Genomic DNA, 27,728 nt, shown 5'->3' on the forward strand with positions numbered 1-27,728 from the left:
GAAGGCAGATGCTTAGCCAACTGAGCCACCCAAGCATCCCTAAAAAATAAAATCTTTTTTTTTATTTTTAAAGATTTATTTATTTATTTGATAGACAGAGATCACAAGTAGGCAGAGAGGCAGGCAGAGAGAGAGGAGGAAGCAGGCTCCCCATTGAGCAGAGAGCTCAATGCAGGGCTTGATCCCAGGGCCCTGAGATCATGACCTGAACCGAAGGCAGAGGCTTTAACCCACTGAACCACCCAGGCACCCCCAAAATCCTTTTTTTTTTTTTTTAAAGATTTATTTATTTGACAGAGATAAAGAGCCCAAGTAGGCAGAGTGGCAGGCAGAGGGAGAGGGAGAAACACATTCTCTGCTGAGCAGGGAGTCTGACATGGGGGTTGATTCCAGGACCCTGGGATCATGACCCGAGCCAAAGGCAGATGCTTAACTGACTGAGCCACCCAGGCGTCCCTCTAAAAAATAAAATCTTAAAAAAAAAAAAAAAAAAGTAAAATGTTTGTTTTGTAGCCTTCAGGCAATTTATTAAATTTTTTTAGGGGTGCCTGGGTGTTTGGGCTCCCTGCTCAGTAGGAGCCTGCTTCTCCCTCTCCTGTTCCTCCTGCTTGTGCTGTCTTTCTGTCAAATGAATGGATAAAATCTTTAAGAAATTTTTTTCTAGACTTTTTTCTAAAGTAATCTCTTGGGGCTTGAACCCATAACCCCAAACCCAGAGTCACATCATGCTTCCTGACTGAGCCAGCCAGACACCGCTAGCCTTCAAGCATTTAATTACTTAATTAATTTATTAAAAGATTTGTTTATTTGACAGAGACACAGTGAGAGAAGGAACACAAGCAGGGGGTGTGGGAGCGGGAGAAGCAGGTTTCCCACTGAGCAGAGAGCCCGATGCAGGGCTGGAGCCCAGGACCCTGGGATCATGACCTGAACCGAAGGCAGAGGCTTAACCACTGAGCCACCCAGGCGCCCCTGCCAGTGCATTTTAGATGCTTGAGTAATATCTGGTGACAAATACCCAGCTCCAGGAGTTGGTGATATGAATGAATGATATTCTGAGTAGAAATCTGAGCCTGTGTGATGTAACACTATTACTAATAACACTATTACGTGCTATAAAAGTTGGGATGCTTTTGGTTACAAGTAACTTAGGAAGAACCAATTAAAAATATTTGAACCATAAGGACTTTTGTTAACTCACATAATAGATATAACCTGACTTTCCAAAACAGTTGTCCTTTTAAGAGTTAGTGCTGTATCAGTGGAAATCTTCTACTCTAAGTATATGCCTATAAATGAAACCACACTGAAGTGTCCAAAGATAGAGAGAAAGAGACTGAGTTAAAAAATTTAAAGCCATGTCTTGAATTCTGCATTTGGGATGGGGGTGTCTGAGGTCACACATCCCTAAACTTTTCAGTCAAGTAAGCCAAAGAATTCTGTTGTTTGGTTTATGCCTCCTCTGTTGTGTCTTTTTCCTTTGCAAGGGAAAGAAATCCAAATGATTGCTCTCTGATTTTTTTTTTTTAAGATTTTATTTATTTATTTGAGAGAGAGGCAGTGAGAGAGAGCACGAGTGAGGAGAAGGTCAGAGGGAGAAGCAGACTCCCCATGGAGCTGGGAGCCCGATGTGGGACTCGATCCCCGGATCATGACCTGAGCCAAAGGCAGTCGTCCAACCAACTGAGCCACCCAGGCGTCCCTGCTCTCTGATTTCTAAAGCCCTTGGATAGGCACACCCAGAGGCTGACCTGAGGACTTCCTTGGGTCTCTGTCTGGGCTGGTCAGGAAGTTCTCAAGTCATGCTCAGACTTCTGGGAGGCCATGGGCTTTTGTTTGTGAGCGCTGAATAGTGTAGTTCCTCTACTTCCGAAATTGTTCTCAAGAGATGCAAGATACTCCTGGGGAAACAGTGATGATTAAGCAGCCTGGGGCCAGTGAATCTTAGCTATCCACCACCCATCCATCCATCCTCCCATCGCCATCCATATCCCATCTGCTGTCTGTCTGTCTGACCGTCCGTCTGTCCATCCATCATCCCTCAGTGCTGTATCTGTGTCAGACTGTGATGGGGACTGAGTATACAGAATGAGGAAGACCCTGTCCTTGACCACTGGGAGTTCTGGGTCCTCTAGAATCCAGGCAAAAACACTTACCTTACAGACTGTGAAATCCTAGCTTCCATCAAAACCACCGTGGGACATTGAGTCCTCACAACAGAACCGTGGTTGACAACCTGGGTAGTTAATTTCAGGAATAAGGGGCAGGTCTGTCTGTTTCACCCAAACCTCCTCTGTGTGGATGGCTGGACCTCTGTTAGTGCCTCTAATGGAAGCCTCGAGCATGGTCATAAAGTAGGGACACCCTAGCCCACTTCAAAATGTAAACGTGGTTTTATTTAATGCCTTTTATCCGTCACAAAGTACCGCCTCCTCCCCAGGGTCCCCTCTTCCTAGAAAACAAGATGGCAGCATAAGGCACGTGCACTGTCCACATGACATCGGGTTAGGTCTTGAAAAACTAAAATAAGCAACAGTCTTCCCATCAGCCCTGACCCGCCTCCCTCACCAATTGTTCAAAGAATGATTGTCCCCCCAGAGCACAACTTGGAGCAGAGAGTACTAAATGCCAGCTGCCCCAGCCCACATGCCAGGTTAGAAAACCAAACCAAACCAACGACTAAGAAAACCGACAACACAGGTACAAGAGGGTAATACCGGAGCAATGAGATTAGTCCATAAATTAAAAAGAAAAACAAAACAACAAAAAAATCCCAGGCCTGTCCCCTCCTCATTACTGCCCCCACCCCCCCCCCAAATCAGCAATCCCTCGCTTTTGTTCTGTGGGTCTTGTAGGAAGGCCTGGTCTCCGAGCCAGTCCTCTTCTCCAAAGTGAAATGTTCCAGAGCCGCTGTGGGCTTCCCGCGTCTCCGGACCCGAGCTCGGACTACGGGGACAGCCGCTGAAATGGTCACCAGGCACGTCCTCTCGGCCGCAGGGGCCCCGCCCGGCGTCCGGCATCTGGCAAGGAGGCGGGGACGGCGAGGGCGTGGGTGGGTGCGTGGGATGCGCCCGCGATGGCAGGTGGCGAGGCCCCGGCTCCGCTATAAATACTCCAGCTCCAGGGCGTGCCGCAGCGCCTCCAGGTCCGCGTGGCAGGATATCCGCCAGAAGGGCATGTTGTGCTGCAACACAGAACACCAGCCGCGGGGTTAGGGCCCCGTGCCGCGCCCCCCTGCAGTGCCCCCGCCCAGGGCCAGAGCCCGAGCCTGAATCCCCGCAGGCTGTGGGTCCTGCGGACGTTTCCTGGACCACGGGGCACCCCCCACAGCCTCCCACTGAACGGTGGCCCCCGGTTGGGCTGCACGGTTGTGCATTCCCTCGGAGCCTGGGTGGCTCTGCTCATCCCGAGCAGCCTGGCACACGGGTGGACCCTCTCCCCATCTTTGGGAAGGGCTTAGGGCACAGGTGGCGCGCTGACCCGGGAGGGAATCCGGCAGTGAGACGGCCGTTCCTTCTTAAAATGTTGTCCCGGATCCTGCCACCTGGAGAAGAAAGTCTCAGCTGGGGGCTCGTGGGGCCCGCACCTGTCCCTGCCATTTGCTGGTCTCCCAGTGGCCGGAGCCCGTCCCAGCCTGGGCTGCGCAGGTGGGCGCGGCGGATTGGGGGGCGGCGGCTGGTCTTCCCGCCCCGGCACTGGGCAGCCTATTTGCCGCCCACAGCGGCGGTGGCTCTTCCCAGTGCCTGGCACGGTGGCTCAGGGCGGCTACTGTGATTACATCGAGGCACACGAGGTCACAAGGGCGAGGAATACCGTTGCGTGGGGCGCGTGTGCCTGTGTGCAGGGCTGGGGGAGGGGGGCTGGCTAGTGAGTCCCTCGGTGCCACGATGCAGGGTTTGGATCCCACGGTGTCAGCCTGTGCCACCCAGTGTCTCTGATGAGAGTGTCTTAGGGCCACTGTTCTGGAGCCAGACCCTGGGCTAGTGCTTTGTTTTCTAGCTCACTGAACTGCCCAGACAAAACCACGAGCACCTTTTCCAAGTGGGCACGAGAGTGAGAAAGAAGAGAATTGATCTAACCAGAGTTAAGTTGCCGCACGCCAGAACGAACTGCCCTCACGGTCATGGTCATCCCACGGTCGTTAACGCTGGGTGAGTGTGCATGTTCTGGGCCGCGCACACGACCTCGTGTAACCTGGTCACGAATGATCAGGGAGGCACTCTGTCCTATCTCACGGACGAGGACACTGAGCCACAGAGAGGTCATGTCAGGCTCCGGAGAAGACAGCTGACTGCATTTTTATCACTGGAGAATTTAATCACTGGCTGAAGGTCTTGCCTGCCCAGTACCGCTCTCTCTTCTTTCTTGCTGCCATGACTCAGTATCCGGCAGCGCTGTGCCCACATCTAGAGGATGAGCTATGACTGTCTAAGCAAGCTGTGACAACCCCAGCCTTGTTTGCCAGGGATTTGTCCTGTTCCCCCAACCTTTTTTTTTATTTTTTTAAAGATTTCGTTTATTTGGAGAGAGAGATGGAGGGAATGAGTGGCGGGGGGGCAGAGGGAGAATCAGACTCCCCACTGAGCAGGGAGCCTGATGTGGGGCTCGATCCCAGGACCCAGAGATCATGACCTGAGACGAAAGCAGACGCTTAGCTGAATGAGCCACCCAGATGCCCCAGCCCTGTATCCCTCTTGACTTGGGATCCACCAAAGCCAGTGAGGAAGGTGGGGAGGATTCTGGGAAAGGTTTTCCTCTAGGATTAAAGGGAGGCACCTGAGGAGAGAACTGCTTCCTCCTTACTTTCCCTTCCTATTTGGATGCTGTCATGTTACCATGTGATGCCTGGAGCTGTGGTAGCCATGTTGAGGTCACGAGACAACAAATCAGAAAATGCCGAAGATGGTTAGAAAGGTAGAGTGGAATGATAGGAAGTGATGCTTGGTGAATTTCTGACCCACGGCAACAACCTAGGGCACAAGTGTTTCAAATCTTACTGGGTAGCAAGTGATTAACTCACCATTACATATGCTTTTTGCTACCCGCAGCTAAGATACTGAGCCTCCACAAGATAGTCATTGGCCTTAAATTATTTACTGAGTGAGCAGATGGCGCTTGATGAATATTTGGATGCCTGGAATTCTGCCCTGTGAGGCGCCATGTCCATATAGCAACTATACAGGCATCCTTTTGGCTCATGGAGCACATCAAGTTCCTTTCTGCCTCTGGGAGCTCTGCTCTTACTGCTCTGCCAACTCTTTATATCATCGTTTATCTTCATCTTTCTGCTCTGTGGTAGGCAGAATAATAGCCCCTAAAGATGTCCAACGGATCCCTAGAAACTGTGAAGAAAGGGATTTGGTGGCTGTGATTAAATGGGGGATCTTGAGATGGGGAGATGTTCCAGAGGGCAGGGACTGTGTCTGAAGGTCCCCTGCCGTGTGCTTGGGGTGGGGGCCTCCTGCACAGCCAGCATGCACACACACGGTCCCCACTGGAGTCACAGAAGAAATCCACAGCTACGAAATGAACAGGGTGGTTTTGTGTTGTGGTGAGCACTATGAAGGCAACAGAACAGGGAGGCAGGGCAGAAAGCAGCTGGGGGAGGGTGACTATTCTGAAAGTTGGGGTCTGAAAAGGCCTCTCTAGGGGGTGACAGTTAAGCAGGCCGCAGAAGGCAAGAAGGAGGTGTAAACCTTGGGGGGAGATAATTGAGGCAGAAGACAAAGCAAGTGCAAAGGCCCTGAAGACAGAGCTTGGAATGTCATGTTCACTGCAGCATAGCAGGGTTCCTGGCACGTAGTAGGTGCTCAAGAAACACACAGGGAAGGAATGAAGGGGGGGGGACGAGAAGGAAGGCAGACTTCTCAAAGTTCTCAGCAAACACCTCTTTTTCTCTTTCGCTCAAAAGCAGCCGCATACTATCCCTCACGGGCAACAGATGCCATTTCTTTAACGCCTTCCGGCTCCCCCACCCTCTCCTCCCCCAGCCAAACCTTCCTGTCTCTGCAAAGATGGATTTTGGTTCCTGCCCGGCCAATCCTGTCCCCCTTTAAAAGAGTGTAATTCATTTTTCTGGGAAGAAATGAGCAAAGGTAGAAGGGAACCTCCATCCCAGGCCTAGAGCTCGGGTGGATTTATCACTGCGGAGAGGTAGGGACAAATGACCCACTAAAATGGAGATATTAACAACACTGTCAGCCCCGAGAGTCCCAGCCTCTGGTCCTGTCACCGTATTTCACGCTGCTCAGGTGCCCAGCAGCCTGGCCTAATGACTCCCATCTATCGGGTCGGGAGAGCGGCCGGTGCTTAGCGTTTCTCGCTAATGGGCTGGGGCTGCTGCTTCAGATAGTTGCGGAGGTTTTCATGGGAGGCCAGTGTATGGGGGTGTGTGGTGCGCCCTGGCCTTCTCTGGTGGACTCCCTCTCTTGTCTGACCAGCTCAGGGGTGGGGACAGAGTGTTTGAAACTCCTAGGTCCACCTCCAGCCTGCTTGGCAATTGGAGCAAAACACATTAGTTTGCAGGTATAGCTGTGAGGTATGTTCACGAACCTCTCTGAGTCTCAAATGCAGCCTCTGTAAAATGAAGCAGATGATACCCGCTCTGCAGGGGGGTTTTGAGGATTCACTAAAACCATGATGGCAGTAGTCAAGAGGAGGGGTCCTGGCCTGTGGTTAGGTCAGGCGCCCCTAGGTGCCAGTGACCACCCTGCCACACGCCAGCTGTGATGGAGACCCCCCCAGCTGCCTCCCTCTCTCAGAAGCAGCCCCGTTTTTCTTAGCTGGGGACATAGTGGCTGAGAATAAAGGCGACATCTGCCAGCTAGCACCGTCATAAGGTGTGATAATGTGACCCGGAACTGGCCACTGGGATCTGAGCAGCCGTGCTGTCCCCCCGTATCCCCTGTCCCCTTAGGGATGCCGCAGCCTCCCCCTTTCCATTGCAGGGCCGCCGTGCAGATGGGGGGGCCGCGGCCAGAGAGCAGTCCTGGGACAGGCAGAGCAACAAGACGGAGAGAGCCTGGGTCCCCGGTGCTGGAGCTCATGTGTCTTACGGGAGACAGGAGAGCCCGTTCTCTCTGCTGTTCAAACTGCCGTCCAGCGTCTCTGGCCACCCCAGCGCCGCTCCACAGAACCTGGGTGGCGCTGGCCCTACTGAGAACCCCCCCGCCCCGCCCTGCTGGAGACCATCCTCTCCACCCCTGCACCTGTCTCGGTCACAAGCGTCTCCTGTGGGCTCTGAGCAAACGAAGAGATGTGGGTGAGTTCTCACCTTTTGTGCAAATTAGCATTCATATTTTCTTTCTCCACTGGTTCTACCGGAGACCGAAGCTGCTCCGCTTCCAAGGGCTGTGTTATCCCGCCTCTCCCGCCCCACCGTCCCAGGGAGCAAGACGGAGGCTCGGGCTGCTGGGGACTCACTCTGCAGGGTTCCTCTACCCAGCCCTGGGTGCCTGGTCCCGGCAGCTGTGACAGATGAGGAAGGGCTGCTCGGAGAGGGGGCATCACCTGCTGAAGGCCACACAGCCCCAAATGGCAGAGCTAGCGTTTAGGGTTGCACATGCGCTCCTGGTCGCATCTTTCTGTGGGAGCCGGGCTGGCGGGAGGGTGAGGCCAGGGTGGTGCCCACTTGGTACAGGAAGGCCAGTCGAGACCAGCTGTTCTCAAAGGAGAGAAAGCCTGCCGCCCCCAGGGGTCACTGTGGAAGTTTCTAGAGGTATGAATTTGGACTCCTGATGATTTGGGGGGCAGTGCCGGTGGGGTCCTGCCTCATCTCATGCACCTGGGACCTGACTGATTGTCGAAAGTCCAGTCAGAGAAGTATGTACAAACCTGACGTAATAAACCAAGCCTGGGCTCTTAGCACTGGACCCGTCATGTAGAAATCTAGAGTATCCTTTCCATGCTTTTAATAAAACCTGCGTTTCTAGGAGGGCAGCTACTGTGTAAAGCAAGGGAAGTCTGTATTTTTTTATTCCAAATCTCTCCACGACTGGCTTAGCAGTTTGGAGAGATCAGGTTAGGGCCGCAGCCCCTCACGTGGCTCCTGAGTGGCCGAGACTGCACACCTGGGTCCCCTGTGTTGGCCGGCTCATGGGCACGGCACGCTTGGGTCTAAGCACTGGGGTTTTGTGCCCACTTACATGTTGAAGCGCATGTTACTGTGAGTGTCAGTAACTTTCCCTTTATTTCTCTTTGATAATACCATTCGATCTTGACCTCTTGGCCATTATGGTCCTAGTGCCCATGGCCATTTGTATTTCATTTCAGCGGAGTAAGGGGGTCATTTCAAAACATTTCCTATGTTGCCCTAACAAACTCTCTCCAGTTGCAAGAAGGCAGGAGCATCTCAGTGGCTGCTCCACTGAGGTCCCTGTCCCTGTCCGGGCAAGGGCCAGAGGGCAGGGCAGGGGAGCCGGGGGCCGCAGGCCTAGGCTGGTTTCCCAGGCCAACTGTGCTTGAAGCAAAGCTTTATTCCGATAGCTGTTCCAGGTTGAGGGCAGAGTTCGGACTTAGAGCTCAACTTGGAGAGGAGGCTCTAGAGCCCCTGGCAGGGGCTAGTCTCATCACACAGACCGTGCTCTTGACCTGGCATGGTGTTTCCGGAACACCAATAATTCGTGGTAATTTGTGTGATTCCTGCTACTGCCTTGGACAGTCCTAGTGTATCATCTCTATGACAATTATTTACTTAATATTTTTCTCGCTAAATCAATTCATTTTTTGGTTTTGTTTTTAAAGATTTATTTATTTGTCAGATCGAGAGAGAGCACAGGCAGGCAGAGTGGTAGGCAGAGGCAGAGGGAGAAGCAGGCTCCCTGCTGAGCAAGGAACCCGATGCGGGACTCGATCCCAGGACGATGGGATCATGACCAGGGCCGAAGGCAGCTGCTTAACCAACTGAGCCACTCAGGTGTCCCAATTCATTCATTCATTTTTAAATATGTTTGAAAAAGTGCTCAGGTTTCCTCCAGGACCTCTCCTCCTGGCACTCCCCACCCCGGCAGCCCACGGCCGTGACCAGGCTGGCTCCCTGCACAAAGCTCTAGCCTCCAGCCCTTGGAATCTCTTGGTTCCTCTCTGGGGCTGCCCTCCCTCTGATACCTCCTTGGCTCACTTCCTCTCCTCCTCTCTTCGCTCAGATGTCACCTGGCAGCGAGGCCTACCTTGACCACTGTGTCCACTGGCCACCTGCCCCACCCCCACAGTCCCATCTGTCCCCAGTCCCTGCTTTATTTTTCTCTGAAGCTCTGGTCACCACCTTACACACGTTACCCTCTTGTGTCTCCCACCTGCTCCAGGCTGGAGCTGAGTGAGGGGTGAGAGCCTGACCTTCCTGCTCCCGGCAGGCTCCCCAGCATGGGCTCCAGCTGCTGGCATGCAGTAGATGCTCAACTAACAGAGCTTGTCCACGAGCTGCGGTGTCTGCGATGAAGACCCCGGTCAGAAAGGCCCCGAACAAAGACTATGGACAGCTGCGGAGGGAGTTCCCGTGTCACTGGAAGGCCAGAGTGGTAGCTGGTCAGGGATTTCTTCCCTCCGTAGTCCTGCTGGAGTGTGAGGCCTAGAGGCGGAGTCTGTGGGAGCTGGGAAGGGGAGGAACCTTGCAGGTGGCAAGGCCTTTAGCTCTGCCCCCAGGCCCTCTCCTGGGACCCTTGGGGCCCTCCCTCTTTTTTCAGGCTTTGTCCACTGAGACTCTAAACATTTCTGCATTTCCCTGGAATTTGTTGCTGGGGGAGGGCAGGGGGAAACCAGGTCCTCCCAATTAAGCTCTGTGACATTAACAATCCACTTCCCAGGCCTCTGGGTGGGGGGTGGCAGCCTCTCTGGGATGCTGTTGACAGGTCCAGACCCAGGACTTTGGCAGCTGTTTCTTTTCCAAGAGCAGAGCTGAGGCCACAAGAACCCCCTGCCCCTCTCCTCCTGGGCCCAAGATCACAAATGCAGGATTTTCTTTCTCATTAGCTTAATGCTGTCTTTATTAACTGGGAAGGGTTCCTAGAACATATGATCAGTAAGTATGAAATAAAGCGTGCACACGTGCACCAGCCCCCCCACCAGCCTGCCTGACAGAGTGTCTCCGGGCTCCGGAGCAGTTGTCCTAGAAAAAATCCAGGGCTACTAGTGGGGGGGCAGCCAGAGGCACCGAGGGGATTTGCAGAAGGAAATTACTCAGGATGTTTCTGCAATTGCAATGGGAAGGGACGGGGGAGCTAAGAGCCTGGGAAGGAGGGGACCCAGCCAGCGCCGGGTGGGGGGCAGGGAATCCTGGGAGAGCCCAGGAGAGCCACGAGCCTGTCTCCAGGGGAGAAGCAGCACAGCGTGAAAGACGGACAGACGGACAGTACCTTCTTCGCCCCCTGCTCCTCTTCCACGCCATCACCGATGACAATGTAGACGGCTTTTCTGCCAAATCGCTGCATTATCCTCTCGAAACAGCTCTCCTTCCCTGCGCATGCGAGAAGGGGAGAAAGACAAGACGAGGCTCGCGGGGACCCCTCACCGCAACCCAGGAGCTTGCTGGGAGCAGCCGTCCGCCTGAGGGCCAAGCACTGATCAGGTCGTCCTCAAGCAGTATGTGCCCGGTCACCATCCCCACGTGAGGGGTGACAGCACAGAGGTTCAGTGGCCTGCCCAGGGTGACACAGAAGAGGGAGTGCAGAGGCTCGAAGCAGGCTCCAGAGTCTGCACAGCCGGCTGGTGCAGGGTGCCTGACCCCCTTCACAGAGGAGGACATCAGGCGACGTGACTGAGGCGTCCAAGTGGCAGCCTGGTGACAGACTTGGCCCTCAGGGCAGTTCCCCTGCCCAGATCTTTCCTTGCTCCCCGAGGATGACCACCCGAAGGATAACCACACCTTTGTATCTGCCTCCTTCCCAGGTGGGTGGGCAGCAGTGTTCAGATCTTAGCTCTCCTGGGGGTGTCTCCTCGGGGCAGCAAGTGTAGCAACAAAAAGGCATACAGCAGTGCCAGAAATAGTGGTCGCTTCCCGGCTCTACTGTCTGCGAGGTGCGCTGCCGAGCACTGTGCCTGCTGTACCCACATTGGAAGTGCTCAGCCGCTGCATTACTGGCACGTGGGGCAGGACGGGGCTTTGCCGAGGGGGCTGCCCTGGTCCTGGGGTGGGGGGGTTCCTGGTCTCCACCCAGGAGATGCCTGTGACACCTCCTACAGGTGAAAAATAAAACGACGTCTCCAGATGTTGCCAGAGATCTCCCGGGAGGCACAATGCTTCCCCACTCTGTTGGGAAGTACTGAGTTAGGTTATTCATTTACTGTCATCCCGGCAGTCCTTATGGCATTGCAATGAACAGAATGCCCATTTTAGAGATAAAGAAACTGAGGCTGGCAGACGCCCCAAAGAAGAGCAGAGGAGTATCATCGACAGTAGTTATTATAATAACAACACAGCTCTTATCTGTGAGCACTTGTGCTCTGCTGGGAACATGTACTACCCCCTTGTGTCAGACGCTTACGGGGATTTTGATCCGTTTTTACAGACCGAGAAGCCACTTACCTGGGTCACCCGGCTAGCAAGCATAGAGCTGGGATTTGAACCTAGGCTGCTCCAGTTGCTTGAGCTCTGGGCTACTCTGTTCTGCTGCTCTAGGTAGGACTCAGCCCTGCTGGGACCGTTCTTCCCTCCGTGGGAGCCCCGAGCGGGTCAGAGCTGTGAATCCTGTCTTCTGAGGTAGCAGAATTGCATCACTACTTTGCCAAGCCTTTTGCTACAGGATGTGGAGTCTACTCCTCACCCTGCTGATACCGAGTTGGCCACGTGACTTGCTTTGACCAATGCTGGACGGCTAGAGACCTGCCACGGGAAGTGTGTGTGGGTGGTGTGGCTTGGCTCCCTTCACTTCTCCCGTCTGTCAGGAGAAGAAGGTGTCCCTGATGGCCGCAGTGAGTGATGGTCCCACAGGGAGAGGATATACAGAACAGACCAGAACCTGGACGTGGTCCCAGTGGAGCCACAGCGGGTTCCCCAAACATGTGAGAGAAATAAATACCATTAGCCACTGAATGTTTGTTATGTGGCCTTATCAGAGCAGAAAACTGACCATTGAAAAAAGTGATGCTTTTTAAAAAAGTTAAAACCAGGAGCTGGAGGCCAAATTTCTATGCAGTCTCAACTCTGATTACCCTCAGGGTGTTGACCTACATCTCCCCAAGTGGGAAGGAAGTGGCTCTAACATGTCCCTGATGGCAGAATCAATGGGCTGAATGGAAATTTTAGATGTGCCTGGGTTACGGATTCCTTTCTTGCAAAATCTACAGAAGAAAGGTGCTGTTAAATGAAACTTTGCTTTAAAACTTTTATCATAGGACTGAATGGAGTCTTTGGCCTGTTCATGTTCATTGTGGGTTTTCCATACTCATCTGGCCACTGAATGGATCCCCTGTTCATGAGTCAGGTCATAAGACGTGTCGTTGTGGACCAGAGTTTCTCAAACATTCCAGAACTACCCTTACCGTTGTGACCAAATCTGGGAACTCCTGTTGCGTAATCTTAAAAAATAACTCCCACTTCTATTTTTACTGAAATGAATTCATTTAAAAAGACAGAATAGAATCACTATATTAAAAAGAACACTAGATCGAGAATCCAAGATGACAGAGGAGTAGGAGACCTAAATTTCGTCGGGTCCCAGGAATTCTGCTAAATAGCTATCAGACCATCTCGAACACCTACGAACTCAATAGGAGATTGAAGCAAAGAATAGCAACAATTCTAAGCGACCACTTTCTGGAAGGTAGGACAGGCGGAGAAATGAATTCAAGGTAACATATAGAAAGACAGACAGCAGGGGGTGGGGCCGGCTCCAGGCAAGTGGTGGAGCAGAGCACAAAACTGGAAATTTTAGAAGTCTGCTCCATTGAGGGATGTCACTCTAGGGGCTCAGGGGTGGAGGGTGGAGCCCTCGCGGGGACAGTGTGGTCTCAGGTCCTGTGGGGTCACAGAAAGACTGGGGGTGTCTGTAGCAGAGCTGCAAGTTATTGGAGTGGGGAAGCCAGCTGCAGAGACAGAGACAAGGAGGGGGCTCTCGGCTCGGGGTTACTTAACCATGATCTGAGGCAGAGTTGGGTCACTGTTCTTCAAGCAGGAACCCCACAAGTGGCAGATCTGGGGAGACCCACCTTCCTCTGCTGGAAGAGCAGCGTGGCAGGAATGTGCTGGGTTTGGAGACTCCAAATGGGGCTGTGCACCAGAGAGAGAAACGCTCAGTCACAGGCTGGGGGAGTTCGGAGCGCAACCGGAGACCAGGGAGATGGGAGGGATTGATTGCTTTTCTCTGAGGGTGCACTGAGGAGTGGGGCCCCCAGCTCTCAGCTCCTCTGGGCCAGAGACTGGGAGACCGCCATCTTCATTCCTGTCCTCCGGAGCTCTGCAGAAAGCCTTCAGGGAACAAAAGCTCCCCAGCATGAACCCGAGAACCCGAGTGGATTACTTAGCCCAGCCCCTGGCAAGGGCAGTACAATTCCTCCTCAGGCAAAAACAGTTCAGAATCACTACAACATGCCCCTCCCCCAGAAGACCACCAAGAACATCCAGCCAAGACCAAGCTCATTGATCACTGTGGAACTCCAGAGCTAGGGTAAAGCAACACATAGAATTCATAGTTTTCCCATGATCCTTTCGCCTTTCAAAGTTAAATTAAAAATTTTTTTTTCTTATTCTATGTTTTTAAATTTTTTCTTTCCCATTTTAATATTTTAAAACTATTTTATCAATACCTTTAAAATTAAAAAAATTTTTATTGTTATAGTCCTGTTTTATCCCTTCATTGTATTTAACCTTATTTTTTTGTATACATATAGGGTTTTTTTTCCTTTAAAAATTTGGGAAACAATTTTTTCGAACGGATTAAAATATGCCCTAAATGTAGCACATGGCTTTGTTCTAGTCTCCAGCCTGATCACATTCTTTCCTTTTTCTTTTTTCAATCAACTTATCAATTCCTTTTTTAGAATATTTTAGAATTTTGATCTTTACAGTCATATTCCATCCCTTCATCATGTTTACCCATATTTTTGTATATATATTTTTTTCTTTCTTTAAAATTTTGAGAGGTTGTTTCTTCTAACAGACCAAAATACACCCCAAATCGTGTGTGGCTCTGTTCTATTCAGCAGTCTAAAATATATACATGTATGTGTGTGTGTGTATTTTGTGTGTTTTTGTTTCCCCCTTTGTTCTCCCCCTGGTTTCAGGTCTCTTCTGATTTGGTTAGAGTATATTTTTCTAAGGTCACTGCTACCCTTTTAGTATTTTATTTTCTGGGGTCACAGCTACCCTTTTAGTATTTTGTTCTCTCATCCATCTATTCTTATCTGGATAAAATGACAAAGCATTAAAACTCACCACAAAAAAAAGGACAAGAGGCAGTACCAAAGACTAGGGACCTAATCAATACAGACATTGGTAATATGTCAGATCTAGAGTTCAGAATGACAATTCTCAAGGTGCTAGCTGGGCTCAAAAAAGGCATGGAAGGATCAGAGAAACCCTGTCTGGAGAAATAAAATCCCTTTCCAGAGAAATAAAAGAACTAAAATCTAACCAAGCTGAAATCAAAAGAGGTATTAATGAGGTGCAATAAAAAATGGAGGCTCTTACTGCTAGGATAAATGAGGCAGAAGAGAGAATTAGTGATGTAGAAGACCAAATGACAGAATAATGAAGCTGAGCAAAGGAGAGACAAAACAACTCTTGGACCACGAGGGGAGAATTTGAGATATAAGTGATACCATAAGATGAAACAATATTAGAATAATTGGGGTCCCAGAAGAAGAAGAAAGAGAGGGGCAGAAGGTATATTGGAGCAAATTATAGTAGAGAATTTCCCTAATTTGTCAAAGGGAACAAGCATCAAAATCCAGGAGGCACACAGAATACCCCCTCAAAATCAGTAAAAATAGGTCCACACCCCGTCATCTAATAGTAAAACTTACTAGTCTTAGTGACAAAGAGAAAATCCTGAAAGCAGCTCAGGGCAAGAAGTCTGTAACATACAGTGGTAGAAATATTAGATTGGCAGCAGACCTATCCACAGAGACCTGGTGGGCCAGGAAGGGCTGGCATGATATATTCAGAGCACTAAATGAAAAAAATATGCAGCCAAGAATACTATATCCAGCTAGGCTATCATTGAAAATAGAAGGAGAGATAAAAAGCTTCCAGGACAAACAAAAATTAGAAGAATTTACAAACACCAAACCAGTCCTACAGGAAATAGTGAAAGGGGTCCTCTAAGCAAAGAGAGAGCCTGAAAGTAGTAGACAAGAAAGGAGCAGAGACAATATACAGTAACAGTCACCTTACAGGCAATACAATGGCACAAAATTAATATCTTTCAATAGTTACCCTGAATGTAAATGGCTAAATGCCCCAATCAAAAGGCTCAGCATATCAGAATGGATAAAAAAAACAAAACCTATCAATATGCTGTCTACAAGAAACTCACTTTAGACCCAAAGACACCTCCACATTTAAAATGAGGGGGTGGGAAACAATTTACCATGCTAATGGATATTAAAAGAAAGCTGGGGTGATAATCCTTAGATCAATTAGATGTTAAGCCAAAGACTATAGTAAGAGATGAGGAAGGACACTATATCATACTTAAAGGCTCTGTCCAACAAGAAGATTTAACAATTTTAAATATCTATGCCCATAACATGGGAGCAGCCAACTATATAAACCAATTAATAACAAAACCAAACACTTTATCAATAATACAACAATAGTAGGGGACTTTAACACCCCCCTCACTGGAATGGACAGATCATCCAAGCAAAAGATCAACAAGGAAATAAAGGCTTTAAATGCCACACTGGACCAGAGGCACATCACAGATATATTCAGAACATTCCATCCCAAAACAACAGAATACACATTCTTCTCTAGTGCACATGGAACATTCTCCAGAATAGATCACATCCTGGTCACAAATCAGGTCTCAACCAGTACCAAAAGATTGGGATCACTCCCTGCATATTTTCAGACAACAATGCTCAGAAGCTAGAACTCAATCCCAAGAGGAAAGTTGGAAAGAACTCAAATACATGGAGGCTAAAGAGCATCCTACTAAAGAATGAATGCGTCAACCAGGAAATTAAAGAAGAATTGAAAAAATGCATGGAAACAAATGAAAATGAAAACACAACTGTTCAAAATATGTGGGACACAGCAAAGGTGGTCCTGAGAAGAAAGTATATAATGATACAAGCCTTTCTTAAGAAACTAGAAAGGTCTCAAGTACATAACCTAACCCTACACCTAAAGGAGCAGGAGAAAGAACAGCAAAGAAAGCCTAAACCCAGGAGGAGAAGAGAAATAATAAAGATCAGAGCAGAAATCAATGAAATAGAAACCAAAAGAACAGTAGAACAAATCACTGAAACTAGGAGCTGGTTCTTTGCAAGAATTCATAAGATAGATAAACCCCTGGCCAGACTGGTCAAAAAGAAGAGAGAAAGGACCCAAATGAATAGACTCATGAATGAAAGAGGAGAGATCACAACCAACACCAAAGAAATACAAACAATTATAAGAACATATTATGAGCAACTATACGCCAGCAAATTTGACAATCTGGAAGAAATGGATGCATTCCTAGAGATGTATAAACTACCAAAACTGAATCAGGAAGAAATAGAAAGCCTGAACAGACCCATAACCGGTAAGGAGATTGAAGCAGTCATCAAAAATCTCCCAACAAACAAGAGTCCAGGGCAGATGGCTTCCCAGGGGAATTCTACAAAACATTTAAAAAAGAATTAGTACCTTTTCTCCTGAAACTGTTCCAAAAAATAGAAATGGGAGGAAAACTTCCAAACTCATTTTATTAGGCTGGCATTACCTTGATCCCAAAACCAGACAAAGGAGAATCTCCCCATCAAAAAAGGAGAATTACAGACCATATCCTTGATGAACATGAATGCAAAAATTCTCACCAAAATACTAGCCAATAGGATCCAACAGTACATTAAAAGGATCATTCACCACGACCACATGGGATTTATTCCTGGGCTGCAAGGTTGGTTCACCATCTGCAAATCAATCAATCTGATACATTGATAAAAGAAATAACAAGAACCATATGATCCTCTCAGTAGATGCTGAAAAAGCATTTGACAAAGTATAGCATCCTTTCATGATCAAAACTCTTCACAGTGCAGGGATAGAGGGTTTATACCTCAATACCATCAAAGCCACCTACGAAAAACCCACAGCAAGTATCATTCTCAAAGTGGGAGAAACTGAGAGCTTGCTCCCGAAGGTCAGGAACTTGGCAGGGATGACCACTATCACCACTGCTATTCAACATTGTACTAGAAGTCCTCCCCTCAGTAATCAGACAACAAAAAGAAATAAAAGGCATCCAAATCAGCAAAGTAGAGGTCAAACTCTCATTCTTTGCAGATGATATGATACTTTATGTGGAAAACTCAAAGACCCCACCCCAAAACTGCTAGAATTTATATGGGAATTCAGTGAAGTGTCAGGATATAAAATCAATGCACAGAAATCAGTTGCATTTCTATACAACAACAACGAGACAGAAGAAAGAGAAATTAAGGAGTCACTCCCATTCATAATTGCACCCCAAACCATAAGATACCTAGGAACAAATCTAACAAAAGAGGCAAAGAATCTGTTCTCAGAAAACTACAGAATACCCATAAAAGAAATTGAGGAAGATACAAAGAAATGGAAAAACGTTCCATGCTCATGGACTGGAAGAACAAACATTGTTAAGATGTCTATGCTAGGCTCACTGGCTGCACGTCCCAGCCAGCCAATCGTCCCTGCTGCGCCTTGGGCCAAGGTTTCAACAGACCTCACCAAAATGCCGTCTCAAATGGAACATGCCATGGAAACCATGCTGTTCACGTTTCGCAAGTTTGCTGGTGATAAAGGCTACTTAACAAAGGGGGACCTGCGAGTACTCATGGAAAAGGAGTTCCCTGGATTTTGGAAAATCAGAAAGACCCTCTGGCCGTGGACAAAATAATGAAGGACCTCGACCAGTGCCAAGATGGCAAAGTGGGCATCCAGAGCTGCTTCTCACTAATTGCATGCAATGACTTTTTTGTAGTACACATGAAGCAGAAGGGAAAGAAATAGGCGATTTTGAGCACCATTCCTGCCCAATGAGAGTTCTGAAGGGTCTCTTAAGGAATCTGTCCCACAGCTTCCCCCGGTATAAAGGATTCCATTGGCAGTTGGGGACCCTCAGAAAATGTACAAGTAAAATCCAACCCCCATTTGAGAAGCAGAGAAAGAAAAGTCAGATAAGCTTTCGATTTTTATGTTGTTTGCATCCTCTTGCCCTCAATAAACAAATTCCTTTTTTTAGTTCCTTAAAAAAAAAAAAAGATGTCTATGCTACCTAAAGCAATCTATACATTTAATGCAATCCCTATCAAAATACCATCAACTTTTTTTCAAAGAAATGGAACATTTCCATATAAATGGAAATTTATATGGAACAAGAAAAGACCCCGAATAGCCAGAGGAATGTTGGAAAAGAAAGCCAGAGTTGGTGTCATCACAATTCCGACTTCAAGCTGTATTATGAAGCTGTACTCATCAAGATTGGTACTGGCCAGTACGCTACTGGCACAAAAACAGACACATAGATCAATGGAACAGAACAGAGAATTCAGAAATGGATCCTCAACACTGTGGTCAATTAATCTTTGACAAAGCAGAAAAACAGAGAATTCAGAAATGGATCCTCAACACTGTGGTCAATTAATCTTTGACAAAGCAGAAAAGAATATCCAATGGTAAAATGACAGTCTCTTCAACAAATAGTGTTGGGAAAATTGGACAGTCACATGCAGAAGAATGAAACTGGACCACACACACAAATAGACTCAAAATGGATGAAAGACCTCCATGTGAGACAGGAATCCATCAAAATCCTTGAGGAGAACACAGGCAGCAAGCTCTTCGACCTCAGTCGCAACAACTTCCTAGAAACATCGCCAAAGGCAAGGGAAGCAAGGGTGAACATGAACTATTGGGACTTCATCAAGATCAAAAGCTTTTGCAGCAAAGGAAATAGTCAATAAAACCAAAAGACAACTGACAGAATGAGAGAAAATATTTGCAAATGACATGTCAGATAAAGGGTTAGTATCCAAAATCTATAAGAATTAAACTGAACACTCAAGGAACAAATAATCCAATCAAGAAATGGGCAGAAGACATGAACAGATATTTCTGCAAAGAAGACATCCAAATGGCCAACAGACACATGAGAAAGTGCTCAACATCACTCAGCATCAGGGAAATACAAATCAAAACCACAATGAGATACCACCTCACACCAGTCAGAATGACTAAAATTAACAAGTCAGGACATGACAGATGCTGGTGAGGATGCGGAAAAAGGGGAAGCCTCCTACACTGTTGGTGGGAATGCAAGCTGGTGCAGCCACTCTGGAAAACAGTATGGAGGTTCCTCTAAAAGTAGGAAATAGAGCTATCTTATGACCTAGCAATTGCACTACTGGGTATTTACCCCAAAGATACAAATGTAGTGATCCAAAGGGGCATATGCACTCAAATGTTTATAGCAGCAATGTTCACAATAGCCAAACTATGGAAAGAGCCCTGATGTCCATTGACAGATGAATAAAGAAAATGTGGTGTATATATATATATATTACACAAACACGCACACGCACACACACATTGGAATATTACGTAGTCATCAAAAAATGAACCTTGCCATTTACAACAATGTGGATGGAACTAGAGGGTATTATGCTAAGTGAAATAAGTCAATCAGAGAAAGACAGTTACCATATGATATGTGGAATTTGAGAATCAAGGCAGAGGATCTTAGGGGAAGAGAGGAAAAAATGAAATAAGACAAAACCAGAGGGAGACAAACCATAAGAGACCCCTAATCTCAGGAAACAAACTGAGGGGTGCTAGAGTGGAGGGGGTAGCTGGGGTGGGGGTGGCTGGGTGATGGACACTGGGGAGGGTATGTGTTGTGGTGAGTGCTGGGTGTTGTGTAAGACTGATGAATCACAAACCTGTACCCCTAAAACAAATACATTATATGTTAATAATAATTTTAAAGAACCCAATCCCCTCACATCCATTAGGATAGTTATTATCAAAAAAGGAGAGAACAGAACAGATGTTGGTTGAGGATGTGGAGAAATTGGAACCCATGGGCCCTACTGGTGGGAATGCACAATGGTGCGTCTGCTACGGAAAACAGTATGGCAGTTCCTCAAAAAATGAAAAATCACCCTACAACTCACCAATTCTAGCACCAGATATATATCCCAAAGAATTGAAAACAGAGTCTTGAAGAGAGATTTGTATACCCATATTCATAGCAGCACTGTTTTACAACAGCCAAGAGGGCGAAGCAGTCCGAGTGTCCATAGACGGATGAATGGATAAAGAAAATGTAGCACAGACATAAGTGGATTATTACTCAGCTTTTAAAAGGAACGGGATTCTGACACAGGCCACATCATAGAGAGGACCCTTGAGGACATTATGTTACGTGAAATAAACCAGTCACAAAAAGAAATATTCTATGATTCTATTTCTACGAGGTCCCCAGAGCAGTCATTCCTAGAGGCAGAAAGTAGAAGGGTGTTTGCCGGGGGCTGGGGTCAGGCAGGAACGGGGACTTCCTGTTAAATGCAGGCCCAGCTGCAGGTCTACAAGATGGAAAGAGCCCTGGAGCTAGACGGTGGGGATGGTGGCACCACGGTGTGAACATGGCTCACATCCCTGGACTGTACACTGAGAAACGGTGAAGATGATAAATTTCATGCTACGTATATTTTCCCACATTTAAAGATAAAAAGTATTTAAGAAAGAGGTTCTCAAGAAGCCTGCAAAGGCACATGACTACGGCGTGCAGAAAGACAATGACAGGGTGACCAAGGCCTGCTGCAGAAGCAGCTCTGGAGAAATGCTTCCCAAGTACTACAATTTTTTTGTTATTGGTCCAGAAAAAACAAGGTTAAAAATTTCTAATTAAAAGCATCTTAACTCGAGTTGCCTAGGTGGCTCAGTGGGTTAAGCCTCTGCCTTCAGCTTGGGTCATGATCTCAGGGTCCTGGGATCGAGCCCCACATCGGGCTCTCTGCTCAGCAAGGAGCCTGCTTCACCCCTGCCTCTCTGCCTACTTGTGATCTCTCTGTTAAATAAACAAATAGAATCTTTAAAAAAAATCATCTTAACTAGATTTATTTTGTATTATTACATAGTTTTAGGTGATGTAAGAATAATAAACCCCAGCTCCTCCCTCTGGGAAACCAATGGGACTTGCCCTCATGATAAATGATGCTGTTCATTTCTAGGTAAATTCTCTTATCTGATGGAAGCTCTGAGCCTAAGGCTTGTTCTCTTTGCTAATAAAGATTATCAAGCATTAAGAGAGGTGTCAAAGCAAGATAACACTAAACTGAGACTCTCTCCTTAAAAGAGAAAAAAAAAAAAAAGAAAAAACCAAATTTTCTGTGTGGTTCAAGGTTAGATTCTAGGTTATTTGACGACTTGTACCACCTAAATTAAAATCACCTCATGTGCCATGCTGTGGTGGAAGCTATTTTCCTTTTTTAAGATTTTATTTATTCATTTGATAGAGAGACACACAGAACATGAGCAGGAGGGAGAGGGAGAAGCAGACTCCCTCCTGAGAAGGGAGCTGGACGTGGGGCTCCATCCCAGGACCCTGAGATCATAACCTGAGCTGAAGGTAGATGCTTAATTGACTAAGTCACCCAGATGCCCCTATTTTCCTCTTAGTAATAGAGTACCATGACTTACCTATGTTCATGGCACTTAGCTACATTTGTAGAAATGGACTACATTTCCCAGCCTCCCATGCCACTACTCGTGGCCATGTGACTAAGCAGGGGCCAATAGCAGGTGAGTAGAAGCACCAGGTATCCCAAACGGAGTTCTGGCTTTAAAATATTCGACATGTATTACTCCTTCCTCCTTCCCCTCTTCCCAGACGTCTGAATAACAGTGTGGCAGGATTCTGATTTAACCACACGAGAATAAAACCGCAGGGGATGGTGGAAAAATAAGGGGGGAAGAGGACAGAGTTGCCCCACCAGCCTGCATCAGTCACCTCCAGTCTGTTGACATGCGCGAGAGAAAGGAGCTCGGATTCTGATGTAAGCCCTTGTATTCGGTGTGTGTCTGTCACAGCAGGTTTGCAGGTATCCTTACTAATACCCACACTTCAGAAAGCGATGCCCCTAACCACTTTCTCTGGGAGCTGAGGTTAAAGCGAGTGGTTTGCCGGATTGTTCTGGGGATCCGAGTCATGCCCACAGACCAGTTCTTTAACTTCCTTAGTGCTGTTTTACTTAAGCTTCCCAAACGCGGGATGAAGAGCTAGCCTACCCTTCCTCCCTGCATCACCCCGAGGCTGGGTTCTCCCTACCTGTCTTGGTTGCACTGTAGATGTTCTCAATAGGAAACACGGAGCCCAGTCCATACAGCAGGACTTTGGCTAAGGCAGGGATTAGTTGCGTGGTAGTGACCAGCACGTTGACACAGTTGGGCCTGAGGATAAAGAAGACTTAGGTCAGAACACCAAGGCCAGGCCTCCTCACCCTGCAGCATGAGCCTTGAGTTGGCAGGAGCTCTGGTGGGGTTTGGAGCTCTGGTTAAGTCATCTTAAGGCGAGGGGAGGCCCAAAGTTCCTTCAGCTATTCCTCTCTTAGGCCTGAGGCTGCCTGGCACATTGAGGCGCAATCCTGTAATATTATTATAGAGTTAGAATGTAATACTTAAGTAAAACAAATGCTTCTTGTAAGGACATACACATCGCTGCAGCCACCTTTCAGGGAGAGAAATGAGGAATATGGATCAGTGTAGGACAACAGGGAGCGGTGAGGACTGGGGCAAACTGGAAAACGCCTGCCAGTTCTGATATTTTGACAGAACCTAGAAATATGGAGCTATGGATTCCTTTCCCAGTCTTTGGGACAAAATGTGTATCAAACAGGACATATCCGTGGGCTGAGCTGGCTCATGGGCCAGCATCTTGTCACCATTCACGTGCTGGGTCACAAGATTTTTGGACGCTGGTGCAGAGAGTTACTTGTTCTCTGGCTCAGATGATCTTGTTAAAGAGCAAGAGGCAATTTATTGGGAGGCCAGGAATGAAACCAGACCCTCCTTACCTTGTAATCGCCCCCCCGGGTGATCTGCAGCAATGGTTTTCAGAGGGCTTTGTTGTGACCAGCAGGTGTTGTGGGCAACAGTGGATGGGACAGACCAGCCTACGTGCAAAGGTCTTTGGCTCTGCTGGACCCCGAGAAGTCTCAGCACCTGTTTGCTCAGCAGTGGTACAAGGTGTCTATTGTTCCTTGTGAGACCTCAGCTTTATCAAAGGTCCGGAAAGTGTGCAAGTGAGAACTGGGAGAGTCCACTTCTCCAAGTATGGAAACGGAGGAACCCCTGCCCTCCAATGGGAGAAAGTTCAAGGGCAGGAAGGCAAACGAGGGCTCCCACCTACCGGGAATTGATGAGGTTAAGCGCCTTCAGAGAGTGGGTCAGCCAGAGGTCGGTCAAGGCTTCCAGCTCGGCTCGGAGCTGTAGCCAAGTCTCTCTTTTGGGAGCTCCTATCAAACCTATGGATAAGGGAAATAAAGACGTGGTATTTATCATTTGAGAGGTCTGGGGGGTGGGGCTAGGGAAGGGGTGTCTAGCTACAGGTACCCCAAGGTTTCAAATCAGAGGATACCCAAGGTCAACTTTATCCAGTAATTTTAATCTGACTTCGGGCTGGATTGATCAGTCATCCTCGCCCGTGACTGGTACATTCATCCACACACCCACCGATCCACCCTTCCCTCCCTCTGTCCATCCATCCATCCAACAAAGAATGTGGGCGTCCCTGCTGTATACTCAGTATTGTAATAGGCACTGCATATGCAGATGAACAAAAAAATGCAGATCATAGCATTTATACTGTTACCGTGAAGATAAAAAATGAATAAGAAAACGTTTATGGAGCGCTTACTCTGTGTATGGCCTGGGCTTTTAATGATTTATTTCATTCATTTTCACCGTGACCCTAGAGGTGGACCTTTTTTCTTTTTTTTTAAATTGAGATATAATTGACAACACTGTGTAAGTCAGGTGGAGAAGCTGAGGCTTAGTGAGGTCAACAGACTTGCTCACCGCAGGAACTGGGGAGACAGATGGGACACCAAGGCAGCAGGCTGTCTAGACCTGTCGAGTCTGTCAGCCATCAAGGCCCTTGAGATAAAGTTAAGCTTCCAGAGCCCCGGCCCCTGAGCCTGCTTAGTTCCTGGTCTCATTTCTTGCCATTGCCCTGCTGTCCTTCTGTTCCCTCCCCAGTGGCCTCCTCTTTGTCCCCTGACACACCAAGTACCTTTGCACACCTCATCTGAGAGCCTAGACCCCTCTTCATATCTTATCCTCCCTTTTGGCTAAGTCCTTCACACTCCGTTTCAATGTCATTTCTTCTGGAATCTGGAAGGCCTGCCCTGGTCAGGTCTCTATTTCACACTCTCCCAACACCCTGCGCCCCTTGTCCATCGCACTTGTCACAACCAGGATTTCACACCCATCTGCGTGATCGTGTGTTCAGTGTCTGCTTTGCTCACCATGCTGTTGGCCCCACAAGGGCAGGGACCGAGCTGGTTTTGTTCACCACGGCGGAACCAGCCCCTGGGCGGCGCTATCACAGGGGCTGGCGTGCGGTTGGTGCCGAATCGGTATTTGTTCAAGGGAGAAGGGATTCCCTGGGACACACTGCTGTAGATGGTCTCTGGCTCGCCTTCTCTCTGCACCTCGCTCACAGCCCTTAATAATGATACAAACTGCTGGGCGCACGGGACCCTAGAGTTTACAAGAGGCTTCACATGTGCTTCCGCGGGCAGCCAGCTGGTCAACCCCTCCTACTTTGCACCTGCTAGGGAATTAGGCTTCTAGCTTCTGTCTGCTTGCCCCCAACCCGAAGCTTTTCCCCAGGCTGATCTCCTTCCCCAGACAAGAGCAACATTCAGGAAATGCTCACTGTGCGGCGGCACAGTTCCAAGCCAGTCCCATGTGTTAATTCGTATTATCCTGACATTTATCCTAGGAGTCGGGCAGCATCGTTAGTCTCACCTTACACCTGAGGAAACTGAGGCACACATGGGTTAAGTAACCCGCTCAAGGGTTCTAACAGGACGTGGCAGAGGGAGGTGTAAAATCAGGCAAAGGCCTCTGAACCCAGCCCTGCCTCCTGATGTGGATCTGTTAAGCCTTTTCTATTTTCATCCTGTTTCTTGGGGATGTCTCTCTTCTGAGCACAACTTCCCAAACCCTCGGGATCCTGGGCTGTGTGGTGACCCCCAGGCTGGAGACTGCGGCCCTCACCAGGCTAGTTCTGTGATGCAGAGAGAGCTGGGGGAGAGGAGTGGGGGAGGGAGCATGCAGAAACTGGGGTGGGGGCAGGGGGCTCCCCACCGTATCCTGCCCGCTGCAGGCTCCCTTCGCCTGTTGACACACTGGGCAGTTTCCCCTCAGCTTAGGGGAGAGCAGAGCAGCCCGAAAGGAGCCCTGGGCTCTTCCTGGGGCTTAACCTAGATGAGGAGCAGGTGGCCTCAGTTGGCCAACTCCGTGGGCCACATCAGGGCGGCTGAGCAGGCAGGGCTGAGCCTGCAGCTCTCTGCCTCATTCTCGCCGTCCACAGACTTGGGTGTGAGAGGCCACGGAGTGTGGGCAGAGGTGGCAAAGAAGCCGGTGGCTTTCACCTTGACCGCACATCAGGGCCTGAACCCTGGGATTCCAACCCCGGCTGCCGCCAGGCCAAGATCAGAGCTGGAAATGCCTCAGGTGGTTCCAGTTTGAGAACCAGCAGCTTCCAGGCCTTCTCCAACTTCAGCGTTTCCAACAGATTACCTGGGAATTTTGTTTAAAATGCTGATTCTGACCCAGTGGCCTGAAGTGGGTCCCTAGAGCCTGACAACAAAGGTGATGCTTACACTGCTGGTCCGCAGCCCACTGTCTGGGCAGCACGGGCTGAAGCCACCCGTCCCCCAACTCCAGCGAGTGCCGGAGTCGCCCAGGATGTGTTGGAACACAGGTGGCCGGGCCACCCCAGCCTCAGAGCACACCTGATGTAGCTGTGGGGTGGGAGGCCAACCCCGAAACCCGCTCCACTGCCCGTGGGCTGCGGGATCCCGGGCAGGCTGCATCGTCTATTCCTGCATCTCCCCGCAACCCCGAGTGAGGACGTGGAGATGCTCGTGTCCCCTTCCAAAGCATGCCCTGAAGGTGCGCACTGAGCAAGCTATTGTCTGCACATGCAAGGGACCACGGCCACCCTTGACCCTGCCTCCGCGAGGGGTGCGGCCTGAGCAGGGCAGTCCCCCCCCCACCACCCCCCGACCGCCCGTCGCCCCGGGGAGGGGGGGGCTCCGACCACTCACCACCGACGTTGTTCTTGTAGGTGTTGTACATCTCCTTCACCCGCCGGTAGCGGAAGGCCAGCTTCCTCATCCAGTCCACGCCGCCGTGGACGCCGGAGCCCAGGCACATGTTGGCTCCTGGGGCCGAGCTGTGGAAGCCGTCGGCCGAGAAGTTGTACGTGCTGGGGGGAGGGAGGGGAGAGACAGGGATGGTGGGCGGTGGGCGTGAAGCCCGCCCGCGCGGGGGCCAAGCTAGGATAAGCCCCGCCCCCTTTAGAATTAGAAGCTAGAAGGGAATTCCAAAAAAATGGTTGCAGCTGGTTCATCCCGACAGAAGAGTCCAGAAGGAAACATGTTAGTTCCTGCTACTTCGATCCCCAGATCAGCGCTGCTCCGTGTTCCCTGGAAGGCCTGGCTGCCAGCCCTTTCTTCCCACGCTGTGACATCTCCCTGTCTTTCACAGAAATAACCCTAGCCTGATTTTTTTGATTTGTTAAATGAGGCGGAGCTGATTGCTGGTGCTTCGCAGACACAATCCTCCGGTCCAGATGCAGCATGCCGGCCTAAGTGGCGCTCTGTGTGGACTGGGGACGAGTCTGAGGGTCTCACGGAGCTGACGACAGAGGCGGCAGCTGGGAACGCGAACAGGGGAGTGGGGGCGAGTCGCCGCCGACAGCAACCAGCATGTGAGAATGAAAACCCCAACGTGCCAGAGACCCCCATCTTCTTTCCCCTCCGCCAGAAACCTTGCTGGAGGTTTGCAAAATCACAGCGTTGCAGGGGAAAACCAGAGCGTGACAAGGGATGTGTGTCGAGCATGACCCAAAGCTTCAAAGATGAGTCTCTTCCCAGGGGCACCTGTGTGGCTCAGTCGGTTCAGCGTCGGACTCTTGATTTTGGCTCTGGTCGTGATCTCAGGGTTGTGAGATCGAGCCCCGCATGGGGCCCCACTGTGGGCGTGTAGCCCGCTTGAGATGGTCTCTCTCTTCCTCTGTGGCCCCCCCCAACCTCCACTGAGTCTCTTCCTGGAAAAGAAGAGCAGGAGGAGACAGGCCAGTGTGGTTCTCTGGCTGTTTCAGGGAGTGAGTCTGGCTGATTTCCCCCCTCTTGTACTACTTTGCACTTTCTAGATGTTCTACGATGAGCTGAAGAGTGGAAATAAAGACACGTTATTTTTTACAAAGACGTGCTGCAGCAGGAATGAGGCAAAACTTGGAAATTGTATCTCACATCCATCCCTGGGCTTCAGGGCTCTGCTGCTGCGGAGATCAAAGGACATTTGGAAAGTG

At 49.3% G+C, this 27,728-nt stretch overlaps 1 protein-coding gene and 1 pseudogene across 1 annotated transcript in view; one reads left to right on the forward strand and one right to left on the reverse strand.

Moving 5' to 3' along the window:
* Nucleotides 1-2,369: 2,369 nt before the first annotated feature.
* EYA2 (EYA transcriptional coactivator and phosphatase 2) overlaps nt 2,370-27,728 on the reverse strand; it is a 189,616-nt gene continuing 164,257 nt past the window's right edge. Inside the window, 5 exon segments of the mRNA XM_032350455.1 lie at nt 2,370-3,184; nt 10,350-10,450; nt 22,452-22,573; nt 23,532-23,646; nt 26,461-26,621. Coding sequence (XP_032206346.1) covers nt 3,104-3,184; nt 10,350-10,450; nt 22,452-22,573; nt 23,532-23,646; nt 26,461-26,621 — 580 coding nt within the window. The 3' untranslated portion in view covers nt 2,370-3,103.
* Nucleotides 17,787-18,370, forward strand: LOC116594861 (annotated as a pseudogene).

This window comes from Mustela erminea, chromosome 7, assembly GCF_009829155.1.
Source record: "Mustela erminea isolate mMusErm1 chromosome 7, mMusErm1.Pri, whole genome shotgun sequence".
NCBI classification, from domain to species: domain Eukaryota; kingdom Metazoa; phylum Chordata; class Mammalia; order Carnivora; family Mustelidae; genus Mustela; species Mustela erminea.